This window comes from Sinohyriopsis cumingii, chromosome 11, assembly GCF_028554795.1.
Source record: "Sinohyriopsis cumingii isolate HCF-2022 chromosome 11, ASM2855479v2, whole genome shotgun sequence".
Taxonomy (NCBI): Eukaryota; Metazoa; Mollusca; class Bivalvia; order Unionida; family Unionidae; genus Sinohyriopsis; species Sinohyriopsis cumingii.
In genome coordinates, this window is record NC_142971.1 from 27,656,819 (window position 1) to 27,677,698 (window position 20,880).

Sequence of the window (20,880 nt, forward strand, 5' to 3'; positions counted from 1 at the left end):
GCGACTAAAACGAGAGAACCAGTTAAGCATGTTGCAGCGTTACCAAACTCGATCCGGATGATTATCATCGGACCATCTGGATCCGGCAAGACGCAATTGTTACTTAATTTAATAATGAGATGGATGAAGTGGGATAAGTTGTATTTAATCGCCCCTAGCGTGGATGATCAACGATGCTACGAGGTGTTGAAAGATTTTAACGAGAATGCATCAGCGATCGCTGAAAAAAATGTTATTGAGTTTATTACAGATATCAATGATGCACCAGGTATTGATGATATTGATGGCGACGTTAACAATCTAGTCGTGTACGATGATGTTATGTTAGACAATCAAAAAAACCCAGCTAGGATATTTTCCAGAGGCAGGCATAAAAACACCGACGTGATATATGTCACTCAACGATACACTCAGATTCCAAAAGTAATCAGAGACAACTGTAATATTCTTGCTGTATTCAACGGCGTTGATACACACACGCTACGAAATATTTGGCAGACATGGTGCGGCGGTGACATGGACTTTAATGGTTTTCGAAACTTTTTTAGTCATGCTCAGTCGACCCCACATGGATTTGTAACGATAAATTTACATGATCCTCGGACACGATATCGTATCGGACTTGACCAAATATTCGGTTAAATTGTAAATAACTTCTTAGCAGCAGGAGGGGCGATGACATCGACGCGGTCGTCGCGCTTTTTTACCGGACGCTGACGACGCTGGGATCGCTGAGTGCAGAAAGTATTAATTAAACCAAATGACAATTGGACGACCCCCACGACGTCGTCGTCGTTTTTTTTTTACCAGCGCTGACTACACCGGATCCGCTGAGTGCAGAAGTAATAATTAAGCAAAATAACGATTGGACAAAATGTCCGATTCGCCCCCCCTGCTGCTAGTGACCTATAAAGAAAGCCAAAACCAATAAAGGTATCGACGTAAAGGCAAAAGGGGGATGGGTGGGTTGGCAGGTTATAGTGTTGAATACTCAATTTATAATCGTGCTGAGATTAATTGTGAATAAATATCTCTTTATAACAGTGTATTTTGTTTATTTTTTCCTCATAGAGCAATATTAATTTCAGGATAAATTACAGTATATTGATATATGTAAAAACATTATTCCACATGGTTTCCGTTTGCTTAATATGTGTACCACTTCACGTCACTAATTTGTGTGTTGAATTGGATACATTCTAGTTTTATTGTTTGATCCAAATTAGTTGGGTTTTTTAAATACAAAAGACTGACAATCTTTTTGAGAAACATTGTTGATCGAATGAACGATAGATTTGATTGTGGTAGAAGAATTGAATTTTTTTTTTAAAAATCACAAGGGTTAATCATTACCATGAGTTTAATGGGTCTACAAATTTAAAACAATGTAAATTTTAACATGATAATACTTGCCGTTTGTGACACACATGACAAATATAACTTCGCATTTTGAAAAAGTCAGTTAATTTTTTTGGTGTTACTCCTTGATTTCTCTGCCGCCAAGCAAAATCCCGCAGATTTCTCAACTGCATGATCTTTACATAGTCAACATTTTGTGTCTCCAGCCACCGTATAAAAATGTGAAATCATTTTCAATTGGTCAAATAAAATGAATTTTGATAACAGTAGTGACCACAAGAACTTATGCTCAGATTTGCAGGCCGTTGAATTTTTTCTTTGTACCTCCCTTGCTTGATCTGATACAAAAGACATATTCAAAGTGATAAATAACACAGGTGTCTTTAAATTGATTTTTTAATGCAACAAACACTTCCCCAAGTTGTTGATCAGAACAAAGCCGGCATGTAATTAGGTTCTTACAGAAATACTCTCAGGTTTCGATGTGACCATCAATTGACTCTTTTCAAGTTTTCATAGAACAGAATATGTTGCAATTATAATGTTTACACTGAAACAGAATTAAAAGATTAGAACATGACTTTCACATAGCAAGACATTTAACTGGTGTTTATTTCATTCTCTGTTGTCACCTGTTAGCATTTACCAGAAGTTTTCATTGATCACTATTTCAACTGACTGTTTATTTACAGTGTATTAACAACTATTTATCATTAAAAAAATTACATAATATATAATATCTTCTTTAGAACTTTGCAAATTTCACAATATGGATTCTATCTTTACGGGCATTAATCACCATTATCGATGATAGAATGAACGATGTATCAAGGTATAATTTACCAATTCTTATCGTAATTTTTCACGTTCATCATATTTTAAAGATATTTAAAATATATTTTCTTTGGAAACAATCGAGAGCCACGCTAGACACAGCATTATAAGCAGGATCGCAAGTTATCTGGGCACGAGTTATCGATGAAGTGGTGTATATCAAGTTAACAAACATAAAAGCCAAAATTATTAATGTCTCTTTTCTGCAATCTAATTAAACGGATCAAGATTAAGCTAAAGATGCTGAATAGTCATTCTACAGTAAAGCACATACAATGACTGGTTAGGATAGGGGTGGTTGTTTGTTTTTTTAAAGCACAGCAACACTCTGAAGGTTATGTCATGCTAAGGCAGAGTAAATTGCCTTGCCCAAGAACACACTACAGTATTCATTTGGGCTGATGTGATCAGATAATGGGCAATAAACCAGCACCAGAACTACTTTGACACGAATTATTGAACTGTTATAGAAAAAGATTAATAAAAACTATAGAAAATACATACATATTTAATTTCCATGCATATTTTTAATCTTTTTGCTCCTATCTTTTTTGGGATCATGTATGTTCATGCATAGTCCAATTTGTGCATGCTAACAATTCCTCCTTCATAGTCTAAAAAAAATCAAACTGTTGCATATGATTGGGTCAAGTTGTCCAATGGTCTTAATATTTGTGTCCAACCTTAGAAGCTGACAAGAGGGTGCCACCAGTGGACAGTGGGGCAAATGAACAATTGAGAAAGCAAGGGCACATGGCTGCTTTGCTGTTGAGTTCTAAGTCATGCTGCTTTTTCTGTGGCAAAGTTTTCAGATTAAAGTAATAAAAATGGGAAATCAATATTTAGGTACATTTTTCATTAAAATAGGGGCCTTAAAAACCAGATTGTTATGTATTATCTAACTCCTGGTACATGATTTTATCTAAAAAAATTAATCTGTATTCATGGCTGTAAATTGTAGTGATTATCTTTTGTTAGATTTTGCCTAAGTGGCTGTTTTAGGAATATTAAGATCATAAAATTAGGATCTATAGACAGATGCTTAATTATATCGTGACAATTACTAAAATTAATCTTAATAATGACTTGTTGATGACTTTCTCTTCATCTGGTAGGGTTTGGATGGTTTAGAAGAATTAAATAATTTCCCACTGGATAGGCTAAGTCACATGAATAGGTATTTTGAAATATTTATTGAGATCTGTCTAATTTTGTGAAATATAGTTATAAACGAAGGTGTACATAAGGAGAGAACCGAGTAATGAGATGCATTCCTACTTTGGAGTCATTTTTATCTCTTGTTTCCTGTTGTAACATCAAGTCTGTACACGTGTTTTATGTTGTAATTAGTTACAGTGTGACCCCACCATAACACGGTAGTTGGGAGCCATGGAACCCAACCACGTTATAAGCAACCAGGTCAGTTAGCTGAAGAAAATTATGCATGTACCCCAAAAAAATATGGGGAGGGGGTGTAGGTAATAAATGCAGGCAGTAAAATACGTGCTTCATAGGCACAGTTATGATCTTAAATCGATGCATATTAAATGGGAAATACACCTGTAGTAAAAACAGAAAAGACATATATAATACTAGTTTTACTTTATTTTAGAGAACCACAAATTGGTACATATACATGAATACTGTTTATATATAATAATAATAATGAGGACTTTGTATAGCACCTAATCTTTAGAAGCTCTAAGCGCTTTACATTAGACAACACCTATAAGATTAAAAAACATATAGTATTATTATTACAAAAACACCATGAAATTAGAAAAACATTAAAAAATAAAAAACATGCTGAGAATATTTAAGGTAGGAAACATTATTAGGTCTTTAAGTTTGTTCTTGCAGTCAAAATAAGTGGTTTTTGAGAGCCCTCTTGAATGTGATCACTGTGTCTTTGTGTCTAAGTTCAGTAAGCAATTCATTCCACGTTGCTGAGCCCTGGTATGCAAAAGAACGCTGTCCATATGACTTTGTTTTCATAGTGGGAATAATGAGTATACGATTGTCAGAAGAGGAGTGTAAGTATCTTGCTGGTGTGTACACATGGGTGAGATTGGATAGGTATATTGGACTACTGTCTGACAGTGAAACGTAGCACAGAGAACAAATTTTGTGTTTGATTCTGGATCGAATGGATAGCCAGTGTAGGGTACAGAGCAGCGGGGAGGTGTGCTCTGATCATGGTACTCTAAGTATGATCCGAGCAGCTGTGTCTTGAACTTTTTGAAGTTTCTGGAGCAGATATTGAGATGAACCAGACAGAATTGAGTTACAATAGTCCAGTCTTGAAAGTACTAATGAACACACAAGCATTTTAGCGGCATCAGCTGAAAGATATTTGCGAACTGAGCTGATACGTCTCAGCTCAAGATATGCAGCCTTGCATATGTTCATGACATGTTGGTGTAATGTGACAGTACTGTCCAGAGTAACACCTAGGTTTCATACTGATTGTGTGAATTTAATGTTGGTGCTGCTGATATTTGTTGTTTGAGGTAAAGGATGTGAATGAGAAAGTCTTTGTGTTCTGATCAGAATGGCTTCAGTTTTATCATCATTCAGCTGCAGCTTGTTACATGTCATCCATGATTTCACATCAGAAATGCACCTCTCTACACCTTGAATGGTAGCATCAACTTCAGTTGGGTGGCTAGATTTGTATATTTGGGTGTCATCAGCGTACAACTGGTGAGACACTGGATGATGATCTATGACACTTGAGAGCAACTGAATGTACAGAATGTCTAATGTATAGCATGAATAGTATCAACGCCGTGTACTCACCCGCGAACCTCATCATATACACTGAATCCATAATACAAGTGTTTCCATCGAAAATGTGCACACACAGAGCTTTAAAATATTCAATAATTTTGTCACAGGTCATATTGGTCTGAATAAAGTGGGAAAATTAAACACAATCACATAACGAATGACGAAGCACATTGACTCTTCAGTATGTCCCAAGTCGGCAAAAGCTAGTTTGATTTTTAAGCCGCCTTGGTAGCATTCGTAAGCATAAATGTTTCCCCTACAAAAAGAAAACTTTCACTACACAGTTAACATGTTCCAGTCACATTGGAAAATGTACAAATCCATCAGATTACATCATTTTCATTTAAGTCTGGTACTGACTTCCTTTGATGAAGGGTGCATGCATTATTGAAGTTGCCGCTAAAGGACAGCCTTCGATAACCAAACAAATGCCCATTTCTTATTGCGGTGGCAACATCAAAAAATTGTATTGCATGATTGAGACCGATTTTTTTCTCCATTTGCTGCGTACGTTTTCATAACAATCGGTGCTTCAAAGGTAACCTGTTTCCTTTGAAATTTCAGCAAACTATTTTATCTGGGTACATTTTTAAAAAGGAATTTGCCGTAGTTTGGACTAGTTACTGTCCCTCCATGCCTACTGAATAAACCAATAAAATGTAGTTTTATTTTTTATTATTATTTTTTTACATTTGTGGTAGCAGCATGATGCTCCCTTTCACGCATGCGCCTGAAAATTAACAAAGGGTCAACAGACGATAGAGGCGCAGGTGTTCTGGTTTGATGACAGGGATTATTACAGAAAATGTGAGTGTTCCGAAGGATTTAATTCTGAGTGAAAAGAAGTGGAACTTTACTTACCATCCACATACAAATTGTCAGTCTTTGTAAATATATTAATTACTAGCAAGCGGCCAAACATCCGATGAAAGATAAATTATGAGATAATACCTCGTCCGTTTGATCTCCGTTACCAGTAATGTCAACAACAAAAAAGCGGATATTCACAACATACAGTACGCATGCTAGATGTCATGATAAGCAGATTATAATATAGCAATGCACTGTTTAGATGGTTGGTCAATATGGACAAAGAAATTGTTTATGTAACAGTAGATAAATTTCAGTGCATTTTATATCCAGTGTGTGGCTTCCTTTCATGGGGCCTCTGAATTTCTGCACTCCAAACCAATGGTTGTATATAAAATTTTAAACAGCCAACAATGTCATCAATAAAAAAATTGCCACATGGTATATTTTGCTGCCAATAAGGAAAAAAAAAATCCAAATTTGCGACATTGGCAAAGACCTACGCGATCCCAGAATAAACATTTTTATGCGTTATTTTTCGTACTTTTAAGAAGAAAAAAACTACTTTTTCGTGTACGAGGAAATATATATAAAAAATTCCAGAAGCCATGCCACGATTGTCTTGTATTATTCATACGCGATCTTGTCTCCAAAATGATAAAGTTTTTACGGTTTTTTTTCGTACTTTTAAGAAAGAATTTTTGTGTACAAGAAAAATACATGTACAGTGGGACCCCGCTATAACGCGCTCCGTTATAACGCGAATTCGGATATGACGTAGTCGTGGCATGGTTCCCAAAATTTCAAGTACTTTTTTACAGGTATTTTTCTCAAAAACCAAAAAATTCTTATAAGTATGAAAAATAAAATACGTAAAGAGTTTTATTATCATTTTCGAGAAGAGACTGCATATAAATTCGAATATAAGACGACTGTGGCTGAAATATTATATACATGTATTATTTTCATACTCTTCTTAAAAGTGCGAAAAAGAACGTGTAGAAAATTTATTATCATTTTGGAGAGGAAATCAAACACAAATTCGAATATAAAATAATCGCTGTGTGGCTCCTAAAATTTTAAAATGTAACCAATTTCTTATAGTTTTGTGCCAAAATAAACATCAGAAATACGAACCAGTGGCTGGGCCTTTTGAGAACTTTGATCTTTGTTTACTGTTGAAAAATGACAGCTTGTAAGTGTTAATATTATTATTATTGATCCTTGAGCAATGAAGCCATCATGTCTACTTTGTGTTTGTCTTGAATGCATTCCATATACAATCGTTGCTCTAATAAGATCCGACATATGTTCTCTAAATTGCATACACAACTAAGCAACAGCTAATGCAGTGATTGATAAAAGATTCTTGCCAGAATTTATTAATCAATTAATTTAAGTACATTGCTCATCATCGAAGTCAACTGCCGGGCTAAACTTGTTCAAATTAGGGGGCAACAATTTATATAACATAAAAGAAACAAAAGCCGCCAACATGTGCGCATGTCTTGGCGGTATTGTTTTATGTAATCTTTTGACTAGTAAATAATGTCGTCCATTTCCTACAAATATACCCCATTGTTTAATGACAATTATTCTTGCTGTAGTCTTTCAAACCAATAGGAGTAAAAGTGTTAATTAGTAGACATTTAATGGGAAACAAAGCTTTTACTGTTAAAGAAAAGACTGAAGCATTGGACAGGATTAAGTCCGGTGTTAAATAATCATATGTAGCTAAAGATTTAAGTGTGAATGAATCAACAGTTTAAGGATGGAAGAAGGAAGAAGCAAAATTAAGAGAGATGGTTGTGGATATGCATGAAAGTGAGGTTATGATGAGGAAAAAAGCAAGACTAGCAGGAGACACCCAACTTGATGTGGCCCTGTATCAGTGGTTTGTCCAGACTAGAGCTGAAGGAGTGCCTTTATCAGGACCAATTGTTAAGGCACAAGCCAAAAAATTACACACCGAATTACATGGGCAAGATTCCAGTTTCAAAGCAAGCAATGGATGGCTAAATCGTTTTAAGAAGCGACATGGGATTAGTCACATGACAGTTTCTGGAGAAATTCGCTCTTCAGATTCTGAAGCTTCTATGAACTATTCAGATGAATTGAGGGAAATAATAGAGGAAGGTGGATATACCCCAGAGCAGATTTATAATTGTGATGAAACTGGATTGTGCTACAAAATGATGCCTGACACCACCCTAGCTGTGAAAAAAGATGAACATAAACATGAAGGGTTTAAGAAAATAAAAGAGCGATTAACGTTGTTTTGTGTCAATAAAACGGGACGACACAAACTTAAACCACTATGTATTGGAAAATTCAAATCTCCTAGATGCTTCCATCATTTGAATGTGAACACCCTACGATTTTCTTATGATGCCACAAAAAACGCATGGATGACAGTTGCTTTGTTTGGAAAATGGTTTCAAACTGAATTCGTACCAGCAGTTTGATCCCACCTCAGAAATCTGAAGATGGAACCGAAGGCACTGTTATTATTGGACATTTGCCCCACACACCCACCTGCAGAATGCCTGGTTAGTAAGGATGGGAAAATAAAAGCTAACTTCCTCCCAAAGAATACAACTTCCAGAATTCAGCCTCTGGACCAGGGCATGTTTTTAAAATGAATTATCGCAAAGAACTTGTGAAAAAGATTGTTTGCGATGAAACCTCAATCCAGGCAACACTAAAAAGTTTAAATTTGAAAGAAGTAATGTACCTCAGCGGCAAATCTTTGGATGCGATTACATCATGCTGCATTGAGAACTGCTGGGAGAAAGGACTTGGGGCAGCATTTACTATTACACAGGAAAACAGAGGCAACATCAGTGATGATGACAATAGTTTATTTGATAGATTTTCTGAGAATGATGTGTTCCAGGCTGTGAGGGCATTTGGGGAGCTGATGCAGTCACATGAAAGTGTTGATGAATGGCTCAATTTTGATAACAACTGCCCAGTTGCAGACCACGTTTCGGATGCGGAAATTATTAAAAATATTAAGTTCAATAACACCAGTTGTGATGCTGACGATGGTGATGCTTCTGATGATGACAGTGAGGACACCACACCTGAGGATAGTCCACCATCAGCAACAGAAACAGTCAAAGGTTTAGACTATGCTTTGAGATGGATAGAGACGCAAGATATCGACTACGTTCGAATTCTTCAGCTGAGAACTATAATTGACTTTGCCAAGAGCAAATGTGACATTAGCAGAAAGCAGCTGAAAATCACAGAGTTTTTCAAACAATAATAATGTAATATAATTGACAGATGTGAAATGTTGTGGTAAAAAATTTATACAGACACTGTTAATTAACCTTCGGACGTACCATTTCATCAGGCGTTACGTACACATGTTACATAATTTTATTAATTTGTTTCCACTGAATTCAGTCACATAATGATCTGTGACAAAATTATTGAACATTTTACATCTGTGTGTGGATATTTTCGATGGAAATACTTGTATTGTGGATTCAATGTACGTTATGAGATTTGCTGGTAAGTACACTGTGTTGATACTCTTTTCATGCTATAGATTAGACATGTATATAAAAACTAGACACGTGTATGTACCAATGCATGGTTCTCTGAATAAAGTAATATATTATATATGCAATTTCTGTTATCACAGCAAATGTTTTTCCCATTTAATATACACTGATCTAAAATGGTAATTGTGCCAATGAAGCATGCATTTTTGCACCCACTTTTATTACCCCCCCTTCTGCCCTCCTCCTTAAATTCACAATGTGTTGGTACTGAACATGGTTGCTAATAACACGGTTTGGTTCATAACACGGTCAGATTCTATGGCTCCCAACTACCGTGTTATAGCGGGGTCCCACTGTATATGAAATTTCAGGAGCCACACCATGACAGCGTTATACCCGAATTCGCATTATAATGGAGCGCGCTATAGCGGGGTCACACTGTATCATTTGGACCAATCAGTGGGAATTGAAAGTGCTCGTTTTTTTAATAAAATATTATTCTGGAATTATTGTCAATTCTTCAAATGAGTTATGGACAACACCGTTTTGATGTTTCGATTCTTGGCAGAACAGTTTATTTCCAGTCCTGAAAGTTATATGGAACTTTTCATTTTCTGGACTTTAATATAACTCTTTCAGCAGTATTTTGGATACATTTCATAATACTGTAAGTCTTACCAATTTTCTGTGCACTGCTTTGGGCTTTTGCTGCATTTTTCACTTCCTTAATATCGGATATCAAAATATTCAGGTTACCATGACCACCAGGTGACATTAGTCTTATGCTGCTCCTGAAACAGACAGTTCTTATTTTAGAATTTACTGATATTCTTCATATCCTGCTGTATCAAAACAAAACATTTTTTGAGTCTGTTTGCAATCAAAAAATTTGCCATACAGTACCTTGAAGTAACATGACAAGAAACACACCAAATTTCAGCTCCTCTGTAATGCATTTGTTACAGCCATATGCAATGTGGCCACTTTAAAGGGATTAAACTAGAGTGTCTGTAATATGACAATGACATCCCAGCCAAAGCAGTATACTGCATCTGGATTATTCAAACAAATGTTCATGACAGATTCCCAGACTATTCTAATTTGAATGCATTCACCATATTTGAGTGTGAATCTTTTCCTGCAAATAGTGACATGCCCTGTTTGGTTAAGATCATGTCAACACTGCTCAACGAACCAAAACTGCACAGTAACACCAACAGAGCCATGAAGTAATGAGTGGGGGATTCTTAAGTCATGGTGTGTAGCAATCATCAATGATAGTCATGAGCTGAGTTACTGGAACAGTTAGCTTCAATGAATGGCCTGTAAGTGAATATGGTTCACTTGATAAAAATTTCTCATGTATTGCCAGTGCTGTCGGGAATGTGTGCACACATTTTCACACCAGAATTTATAAAAACAGATTTTTCCTAGTAAAATATGTTTCTTTGATAACACTTACCCAATCATAGTGCCTTAGGAGAAACAAAACTAGTACCGTACAAATCCAACCTTCTCTGTATTGAACTTTTAAGCTAAGTTAAAAGTTGTCTCTCCATATAGGACAATAGGTGGCAGGTAGACTGATATCCCTCTGATACAGGGATTGGCACTAAATCCCATGATTAATTCAGTTAATACTGGAGCAGACTGCATGCTATCTATATGGACGTAACTACAGGAGGCTGTGAGGATGTATCTGTGTTGTGATTGGGCAAGTATTACTTAAGAACTACATACTTTAACAGGAAAAAATTGGTTTCTTCCTCAAATATGTTACCTGATCATAATACCTTACGAGAATACGTAATTGGTGGAGGGAATTACACCCTGTTCCCTCAAACAGGTCACCTCTGGTCCCATAAGGTATATGAAATAGTTTCTAGTTAATATCCCAGCTGGAGAATAGTCTCCATCTGTTGAGGAGTGGCTTCTGATATGGAAAACTTTTCCCTCCTGCAAATCCAGCAGAAGTTGCAAAGTTAGAAAGCTGCCAAATGACCTGGGAGGGTAACCGATTATGCCACACAGATAGGCCCAAACAGGTCAAGCCATTCCAATTTATGGAAAGAGCACTGACTGCTCAGGCCAGGGCTTTGATCTGGGCTTAGTGAGACAAATATTCTGCATTTGACATTGTCACAAATAGATTCAAACATTAGTCAGTTCCAGCAGGCAATAGGCAAGTGAAAACTGAACAATGAAGAGACCATTCTCTTTGTATTAGTTGATTCATCCTGGAAGGCGAGTCTACTAACACATTTAGTCAGCTTCAAATATGATGAACATGTAGGTGCATTTGCTGTTGAAGAAACCACCTCTGACACCCCAAAATACAAATGCAAAGATATGTGGATTTGGTTCCCCCTTGAGTTCTAATATAATTCACTCAATTGAGATCTCAGACAGAATCAGAATGACCATTACATTTATTTCCTCCCCCTGCAATGAGATGCTTTCTAAACAGTTTGTCAAATGCAGGAATATACTGCAGATGAGCCTTAGTATCCTCTGATTGGGGTTTTCTACCATTTGACAGACATGACAAGATCTACAGTATTTACAAACAACACTTTTAACTTTCGATAAATTAATAAAAAATTAAAGATCTTGCAATAAGTGTTACTGACCCCTAAAAGATCATCCAAGGGAGTTTTGTAGGCTAGACAAAGAATTTCCTGCCAATAACCTCAGAACTACAGTTTGATAGCTCAAAGACCACGCATCACCAGCAGGTACTTTATGCAGTCTCTATTTTCTCATAAGGACTCCATTTATCAAAAAATAACTGATTGGATCTTGTGTGGCTTCAGTTTCACCAATAACCCTCTGAAAACAAACAGGAAATCTAAGGAAAGTGTTCATATTTAAAAAAATGAGTGATTGTCTCTTGTCACCATGATGAGAACTGAGAGAATGAGTAGTAAAAAGAGGATCACTGTGATCAATACCTCTTGACTAATCAACACCAGGAACAAAAGCAACCTCATCAAACAATGACCAATAAATGTGCCAGCTAAAGGAATAGTTTCCTGATCAACATCATTCTCACGAGTTCTTTTGCCATAACCTTGGTAACTGCACATGCAGGATATAAATCTGGGAATTCAATCTCAACATTCTGATCCAAACCAGGCTTGTCAGTTACAAGTGTAATAACCACAACCTTACCTCCAGCTAGGTCTCTGCCTAGTAATAATGAATACCCTCAATGGATAAAGACGTCATTGTTCTTACTGTCATGGGTCCTGAGACTAAGTCTGATACAACAATGGAGTGGAGCATTAACAAAACTGCACTCTACTCCCTGAATAATACTTTCACTAGAATAAGACTTCCTAGACAAAACCAAAATATCTGATAACAATGACTCTGAAAAGATCCTGTGTACCTTAACATTTTAATAGGGACAGGCTTGGCAGAATCACCAATGAGTGATATAAAACCTTTTATACATGAATAGTTCAATATTCTCCAGACCAGACTCTGGTTCATTTGACCAAATCAATGTATTGCTTTCAATACAAAACCAGTTTGCAATAAAGCCCACTGCTCTCTAGGCCATTTCAAGCTATCAGCAATTTTCTCAAAATGAGGAAAGTATTTATCTGCTTCCTTTTCCAGACAGACCACTCCATTGGTTTAGAATGTCCACCTTGGATACTGGAATTCACAGATTCAAACCTCCAAGTCATACCAAAGACGATATAAAACAGTTGTCTCATTTGGCACTCAGCATTAAGAGATGAGTGTTAGGAATGGTTGGGCTGGTGCCAGGATAATCTGGCTGGGTGGGACATAATGCTACATGTCAGCAGCATGATGCCCCACTGTTGGACATCACAATAAACTGCCATACTGCAGACATTGTAGCAATATGACTAAAACTGTTAAAATATATTAAAAATCCAAAACAACACACAAACACACCCTTTCCAGAAAAGAGGGTCAGAGATCTTGGAAACCCTTAATTACGGGTATTTGGACGCCACTTTTTGATCTGGGATGCAGAAAATCACTGAGGCGGGAGTCCTCCGTACGCATGTAATAGGTGTGCGACAAAAATCAAAGACTTGCCAGTCACCTGCTTTGTGGGAAAATGTGTTGATCAATTAATTAGCTGTACTGATATTTACAATGACAGAATTCAGTGAAAGACCCCCTGATGTACATGTTGCCATTTTATAAGAGTACATAAAAAAAGAACATGATGCAATAGCTGGGTGCAAGTTCAAAGGCTTTGACTGGCGGTGGGTGGGAAAATGTACTGATATTTACAGTAATTGAATTCAGAGGCAGAAAGACCCAGAGATGTACATGTGGTCATTTATAAAAGTACATCAAATAAACAACTTTAGCTTTCATTGTTCTGTTCATCTCCGAATGTAGCGGAATAAGCAGTGCACGTGACCTCAGAATCAAGACATGTTGAGACTTAGAAAAAATGCCATTCGTAAGTGGGTGACAAGTCGCCTAACAATGTAAACTTCGCCTTCATCTGTCAGGAAAGCAAAAATGACTTCGCCCTATGATTATTTAAGAGGTACATTGACTGACCATACCATATTTTTTTTAAGTGCCCCTCGCCTTAGAATGGTTTTTGTAGTGAAATGTATTCATCAAGGCATCAGTAGATAGGCCTAGTTTTTATATCAACTGCTTTGACAAACTCTTGCCCATTCACAAGCATTGTGTTTTGATAGATGATTGACCATTAACCCTTTTCTGAGTAAGGTAGCAAATATCAATTTCTTGCATGATATCCTTTGATGATAAAACATACAAACTTGTGTTTTAAGATCAGAATCGGTGATCTGGATATATATTAACTGCCTCTCATACACTATTTCATCATAAAATTAGTTTGAAACTATAAGTGAACCAGTAGGCCTAACGGGAAATAATGGCGGACTTCGCTAAGTCTGGGATGTACCAGTTTATTACACTGTCTGTTTTCCTAAATCATTGGGCAAATATATTCAGAAAAATATAAACAAATCATTGAAACCAAAGCCTAGGTATTATTTTATTAAAGATTTAACTTTAAAATGCAAATTATGTAGGTCAGAAACGTATGGGACAGTGCTTGTTGTGGAATTCGCGAGATGTGCTTTAAGGTCTAACCTGTTTTCTGACTTGACATGTATTTGAAAAAATACAGGAAAAAACAGCAAATCAGATACTATTTATTTCCCTAAAATTACTACAAATGCGTATACAAATAAATAAACCAAAAATGTGTGATCCTGTCAATGGACTATTTGTAATGAAGCTATATTATAGCGAATTATTACATTATGGAAACCTCTCCATCTATAAACAGATGCACTCATGTTTGTGTTGATTCTGTAGGAAAGAAGGGACTGCAACTTTTGATGGTGGGACTCTCATTTTTACCAAAATGGGAGTCCTGGACTCTAGTTTTCAAATCCTAGCGAGATCTCTGAGGGTACTAACTTAATACTGCCAGTAGAATCAAAACATTAACATGACTCTCCCTTTCCTCTCTCTGCATTTGTATTTCTCTCCCTTCTTTCTTCTTCTGCCAACTGTATTTCTTTTTTTCTATGTCTTTATAGGCTCATGTTTTCCTCTATTTGATTTGCAATTCCACCATTACTTTCTGAAGCTGAAGCCTTGCTAATCAGAATCCATCTGGGGATTATTTTGTCTAATTCCTTTAATTTCCTACCAACACCAAAGACAGACTTAAATATCCAACCCAAAGCATTTATCATCCAAAATTTCCTTCCAAACCATATATTGAACCAAACAATTTTATTTCTTGCTTTGTTAAAGATGTTTTTACTTCCGAAATATCATTATGTATGTCTCGCAAGCTCAAGCAACTTATCCTTTTTCAGACTATAACCCATTATAAGTAGGATCTCAAAGCAAATTTCACTACATTAGATGATGTTGTGACTGCTTGTTGGTTTCCCTAAAGATTTCAAAACTGTCACATGTATTAAAGGGGTCATTATACCAGCAAGTTGTTCTCCACCTGATTGTTATTTCTTTTTTCTTACATTACTGGTGGCAGAGAGCAAGTTTGTATGGTATGATTTGTGCTGCAATTTCAGCATTGTTGATCATGCGGACTTATAATCAGACCACTCTTAACCTCTTAACCTTATAGCAAAGCCTTTAGCACTGGGAAATGACTAATGCATGGGATGGTTATAACATGTTGCTCATGCCTCGGGGTGATAATGCCGTCCACACATGCAGATGCAAATCTCAGATCAACTGCCACCGAATATGCAGATTTCTGTTCTGACAGAGAATAATACCACAAAAAGTGATCATTCTGAAGGATTTAATGCCGTGGCTCAAAAGAAGAGGGATTATATTTGCCATCATCATACATAAGTCAGTTTAACTAAACGTATTAATTACTAGTGAGCAGCCTGCTGATAATCCTCATGCTGAACAACACTCCAGCACAAATTGTGAATTACAAAGTTATTCTCCACCATTAGTAACGTCGGAACAAAAAAACAAAAAAGGTGGAGAAAAACTAGATAAATAAGTATATCTCCGCTTTTTTCTGACATACTGGTAGCGTAATATCAGAACAAGAAAAAAAACAGAGATCTAGAGAAAAAGTAGTTCGTCCAAGGGTGATTTATTTAGTGTTTTAAACCTACTTTCTTCACTCTGAATATAATATTTTCATGATTTCGACCCATGTCAATATCCAGCTTGCCTTGATTGTCTGTAGAATGAATAAATACCCCACTGGCTGCAATAAGACTAATTTTACTTAAATTGAAATTGCAATAATGTTTTAGTTTCTTATAAACGTAATATTTTGAATTAAAACTTTACAAGATCTACGTGAACTGCACTGATTCAATACTATTGACATTCTTTTTGTTACTCTTGGTTTTCTGTCGGTATTGACAGTTTAAATGCATGCATCTTACCGACGTATAGCTCTTGATGCCTTTTTCATGATGTATATAAGTTCCAATTATTACAAAGTTCTATTGCATCACACAAATAGAATATACTAAACGATTCAATTTCAAATATACTGAACTGCCGTACGAAAGTAGAGATTCCTTTCAAGTAAATACTATGTCGATTAATGTATATGCAAAGATTATTCACGGTAGATCAAACAGAGTATTCACACGCACTCTCTGAAACTGAACATAAAGGGCGGCAATTCCCCGCGACTGTCATAAAGACTAAATAATTAATAGTATTTATCACACCGTATTGCGGTGAGATACCGGAATATGAATCCGGTGTCATGACTGTTGATACGGTCATTTCGGACATACTATTAAATAATCCATGTACTATGTACTTTCATATTTTGGTGCTTCAAATGAAAAGGTATTAAAAAGTTTTAAAGCTAGAGCGTCTGCACCTATTTATTTATTTATTTGATTATTTATTTATTTGCAACCAGCTTCATAATGCATATCCTAATTCCATACGTGAACATGGTGATGATCAAATTAGTAATGCGTAATTCCCCATTGACAGTACATATAAAAGTATCGCTCATCAGTATCAACACAAATCTTGGGGGTTGATTTATCGGACTAGATTTGGACAATAGCTTATACGAATCAAGATAATTCTGCCCAAAGTGCGGGCTGATTCGGCCCGCATCATATAATAATAATAATAATAATAATAATGAGGACTTTGTATAGCGCCTAATCTTTAGAAGCTCTAAGCGCTTTACAATATTAGACAACACCTATAAGATACAAAAACATATAATAATATTACTACGAAAACAAACACCATGAAATTAGAAAAACATTTTAAAAAATTAAAAAAAAACATGCTGAGAATATTTAAGGTAGGAAACATTATTAGGTCTTTAAGTTTGTTCTTGCAGTCGAAATAAGTGGGTTTTGAGAGCCCTCTTGAATGTGATCACTGTGTCTTTGTGTCTAAGTTCAGTAAGCAATTCATTCCACGTCGCTGGGCCCTGGTATGCAAAAGAACGCTGTCCATATGACTTTGTTTTCATAGTGGGAATAATGAGTATAGGATTGTCAGTAGAGGAGCGTAAGTATCTTGCTGGTGTGTACACATGGGTGAGATCGGATAGGTATGTTGGACTAGAGTCCGTCAGTGAAACGTAGCACAGAGAACAAATTTTGTGTTTGATTTTGGATCGAATGGATAGCCAGTGTAGGGTACAGAGCAGTGGGGAGGTGTGCTCTGCTCATGGTACTCTAAGTATGATCCAAGCAGCTGTCTTTTGAACTTTTTGAAGTTTCTGGGGCAGATATTGAGACGAACCAGACAGAATTGAGTTACAGTAGTCCAGTCTTGAAAGTACTAATGAACACACAAGTGTTTTAGTGGCATCAACTGAAAGATATTTGAGGATTGAGCTTATGCGTCTCAACTCAAGATATGCAGCCTTGCATATGTTCATGACATGGTGCAATGTGAGAGTACTGTCCAGAGTAACACCTAGGTTTCGTGCTGATTGTGTGAATTTAATGTTGGTGCTGCTGATATTTGTTGTTTGAGGTAAAGGATGTGAATGAGAAAGTCTTTGTGTTGTGATCAGAATGGCTTCAGTTTTATCATCATTCAGCTGCAGCTTGTTACATATCATCCATGATTTCACATCAGAAATGCACCTCTCTACACCTTGGATGGTAGCATCAGCTTCAGTTGGGTGGCTAGATTTGTATATTTGGGTGTCATCAGTGTACAATTGGTGAGACACTAGTTTTCAACAAGTATTCATCCGGTTATACCAGTCTGGTTCGGTCTTCATTTTAATACACCAGATAAGTAGTTAAGGGGGATATTAGAGCGACAATGGGAATTAGCATTACAGACCCCCCCTGGGAACATATAGCGACAAGGGAAATTTAACATGGAGAAAAATCGTGGGAACATATAGCGACAAGGGAAATTAACATGGAGAAAAATCGTGGGACTGTTGAGCGTCAAGGGGATTTGAACATGGGAATAGGGGACTGTATAGCGTCAAAGGAATTTAAACAGGGTGGGACTGTATAGCGTCAAGGGAAATTGAACATGGGATTTTTTTCATATTTTTTTTTTTTTAAAATTTTTAAAAAAAGGGGTAGGCAATTGAAAAGTCATTCTCTTTTCGAGAAATATGGCTGGCCCTGAAAAGGGCCTTTGGGTTTATGTTAATGTATTCATTAACATAAAGGGCACCGCATTGGTCTTCTTCTTGTCCTTAGGCTGCGTCTTACTGTTGGTCCGTAAATCAGCACTCTTTTCAGGCATCCTTGTCTTTCAACGTAGATCCTACGTATCCACAGGCTGGTGTTTGTCCTGTGGACAACGGTCCACTTGGATCGGACATACATGAGCATGTCCGTCCTAAACATCATGGAAGACACAAGGGTGGATGACTTAACTGTGGTCCACATCTTGAAGCGACGAGAACAGGTGAATCAATGCAGTGAACTGCGCTTATTTATAGGTAGAGGAAGGATTGAAACGGATTGAGTTCATTCACCAATCCGAACACGCGTTACAAAATTCAGTCAGCTCGCATCCAATCCGAAGAGAGCAGTCTGTTACGTCACGTGGTCTATATAGATTCGCTAGCGCTTGTGTGCAGTCAATCTATGCGACAGTGATTCAACATGACGGAAACTCAGAAAACGATCCATTGGGGTGCACCAACAGGGGAGACCGCCCAAGGGAACCCGGACTTACTTTCAGAAGATGTGAATTGGGATTTTGTGGATTTTCTCTCCTCGCAAGAATTTGTTCCGGAACCTTCGTTACCTTCTTCACTACCGCAAGTGGAGAATTTTAGACAGAGACAGAAGGAGAATTGGAGAAATTTATACAACGACAAAAGGAAGCGGAACAAGCTTTTCTCCTACAGCAACAGCAGCAAGAAGAAGAGGTAAGAAAAAAACAACATCAAGAAGAAGTAGCAGCAAAGAAACAAGAGGGTGAAAATCAAACGGTCACGGTACTGTTGGACATTTTAGCGGAGTTAAGAAGTCTGAAACAAATGTATCAGACTTCTTTATCACGACCAAAGAGAATACGACCTTCCCGAGCTAAACACGTCGACCCTGTGACTAAGCCTACCGTACCACCCTTAGTGATTTCAACCCAATCATCATCATCAACATTACGCAGTCCAGAAGTAGGCCTTGGCCGTGGCAAAAGCTTAAGGCAGTTAAAGTTGATTGCTTAAACTCACCCCTACACCGAAATAAAAAGGCCCTTTTCAGGGCCACCCACATTTCTCGAGAAGAGATAGCCATTCAATTTTGCCAATAACTCAAAAAAATAACCCACCCATTTTACCCTTATAGTACGTGTCTTTTTGTATGAGTGCGTGAGTGTACGTTCTTATTTTAAAATCAAAACTCAAAGACACTTACCTTGTATCATTAATTTATTCTTTTATCATTGTTAAAATCCAATTCACAATTCACAACAGAACACTTTAATTAAAAGTTCATTGACTTCTTCTGTCTCCTTGTTTAGTCTCTCTGTTTTTTGAATTTTTTCACCGTCACCTTCTTTTCCTCTTCTTCCTTCTCACTTTCTTCCCTTCTTCTTTTCTTCTCCTGTTTCTTTGCCTCTTGTAAATAGAATTGTCTTCTTTCTTCCTCTTCTTCCTCTGAAGAATCCCTCTCTTCCTCTGAAGAATCTCTCTCTTCTTCTGAAGAATTCCTCTTTTCTTCTGATTCCTCTTGTTTCTTTTTTGGGCAATCTGGAGACCAATGTCCTTTTTCTTTACAATAATAACAGGTATCTTGACTTTTGTCTTTTTTAGCCCCTGTTTTTTTTCTTTTTTGACGGTCTGGACACTCTGAAGACCAATGCCCTTTCTTCTGACAGATATAGCAAGTATCTTGACTTTTATCTCGAAAGGAAGGAGAGTAGTCCGTCGGCTGGTCTGAAGAGAATTTTCTAATGACCCCTCGCAAAGCTCTGACGAAACGTTCGATTTGGTTAGTCTCTTCCATCGTTGTGCTCTGCTTGAGAGTGAAATGAATAGTGAAAGGACAAGACACACACCCTTTTTATATACGCTGGTCTGCCATGACTATAAATTAGTCTATGGTGTTTAAACTTGAGTCATTTGACGTTTTTCACTCAAGATGAAACGATCCTATTCATTTGAGAAGAAAGAAGAAGAAGAAGAAAGTAAGAGGCAGAAACGTGATCTATCGCCTCGTACCAGGGCTGAAATCTTGGCACAAATTCATGCCAGTGATTTTGAAGAGGACATGAGTGAACCAGAATTTGAAACCTCTAAACCAAGTTCACCACCCTTAGTCAACCCTGAAAAATACTATTCCATTCGAGAGACGGAAAAGCGCTCCTCTAGAAAATTTAGAACCACGGCTTACAAATACACGGTGAAGTTTAAAGATTTCAAGGCTGAAGTTCCGTTAGAGAAAGCAGAAGTGTTTATCACTGGGGTGTGGGATTCTCAGCTCACTGCACTCAAGCGACAATGTCAACCCAAAGAAGACGATCGCTTGAGACTTTCCATACAACACGACGGTTTGAAATCCCCTGTTTGGATCGAGTTTAGCACCCCTGCAGAATTGACCGCTTCCAAAGTCAT

At 37.0% G+C, this 20,880-nt stretch overlaps 1 protein-coding gene across 1 annotated transcript in view; it reads right to left on the bottom strand.

Annotated features, from left to right (window-relative positions):
- Positions 1-16,455, bottom strand: part of LOC149787817 (uncharacterized) — a 114,413-nt gene extending 97,958 nt beyond the window's left edge. The window contains exons 1-2 of the mRNA XM_089975673.1: positions 16,238-16,455; positions 9,987-10,099 (exon numbers count right to left, since the gene is read on the bottom strand). Of these exons, the coding sequence (XP_089831799.1) occupies positions 9,987-10,099; positions 16,238-16,266 (142 nt within the window). The 5' untranslated portion in view covers positions 16,267-16,455. The remainder of the gene's footprint in view (positions 1-9,986; positions 10,100-16,237) is intronic.
- Between the last annotated feature and the right edge of the window lie 4,425 nt (positions 16,456-20,880).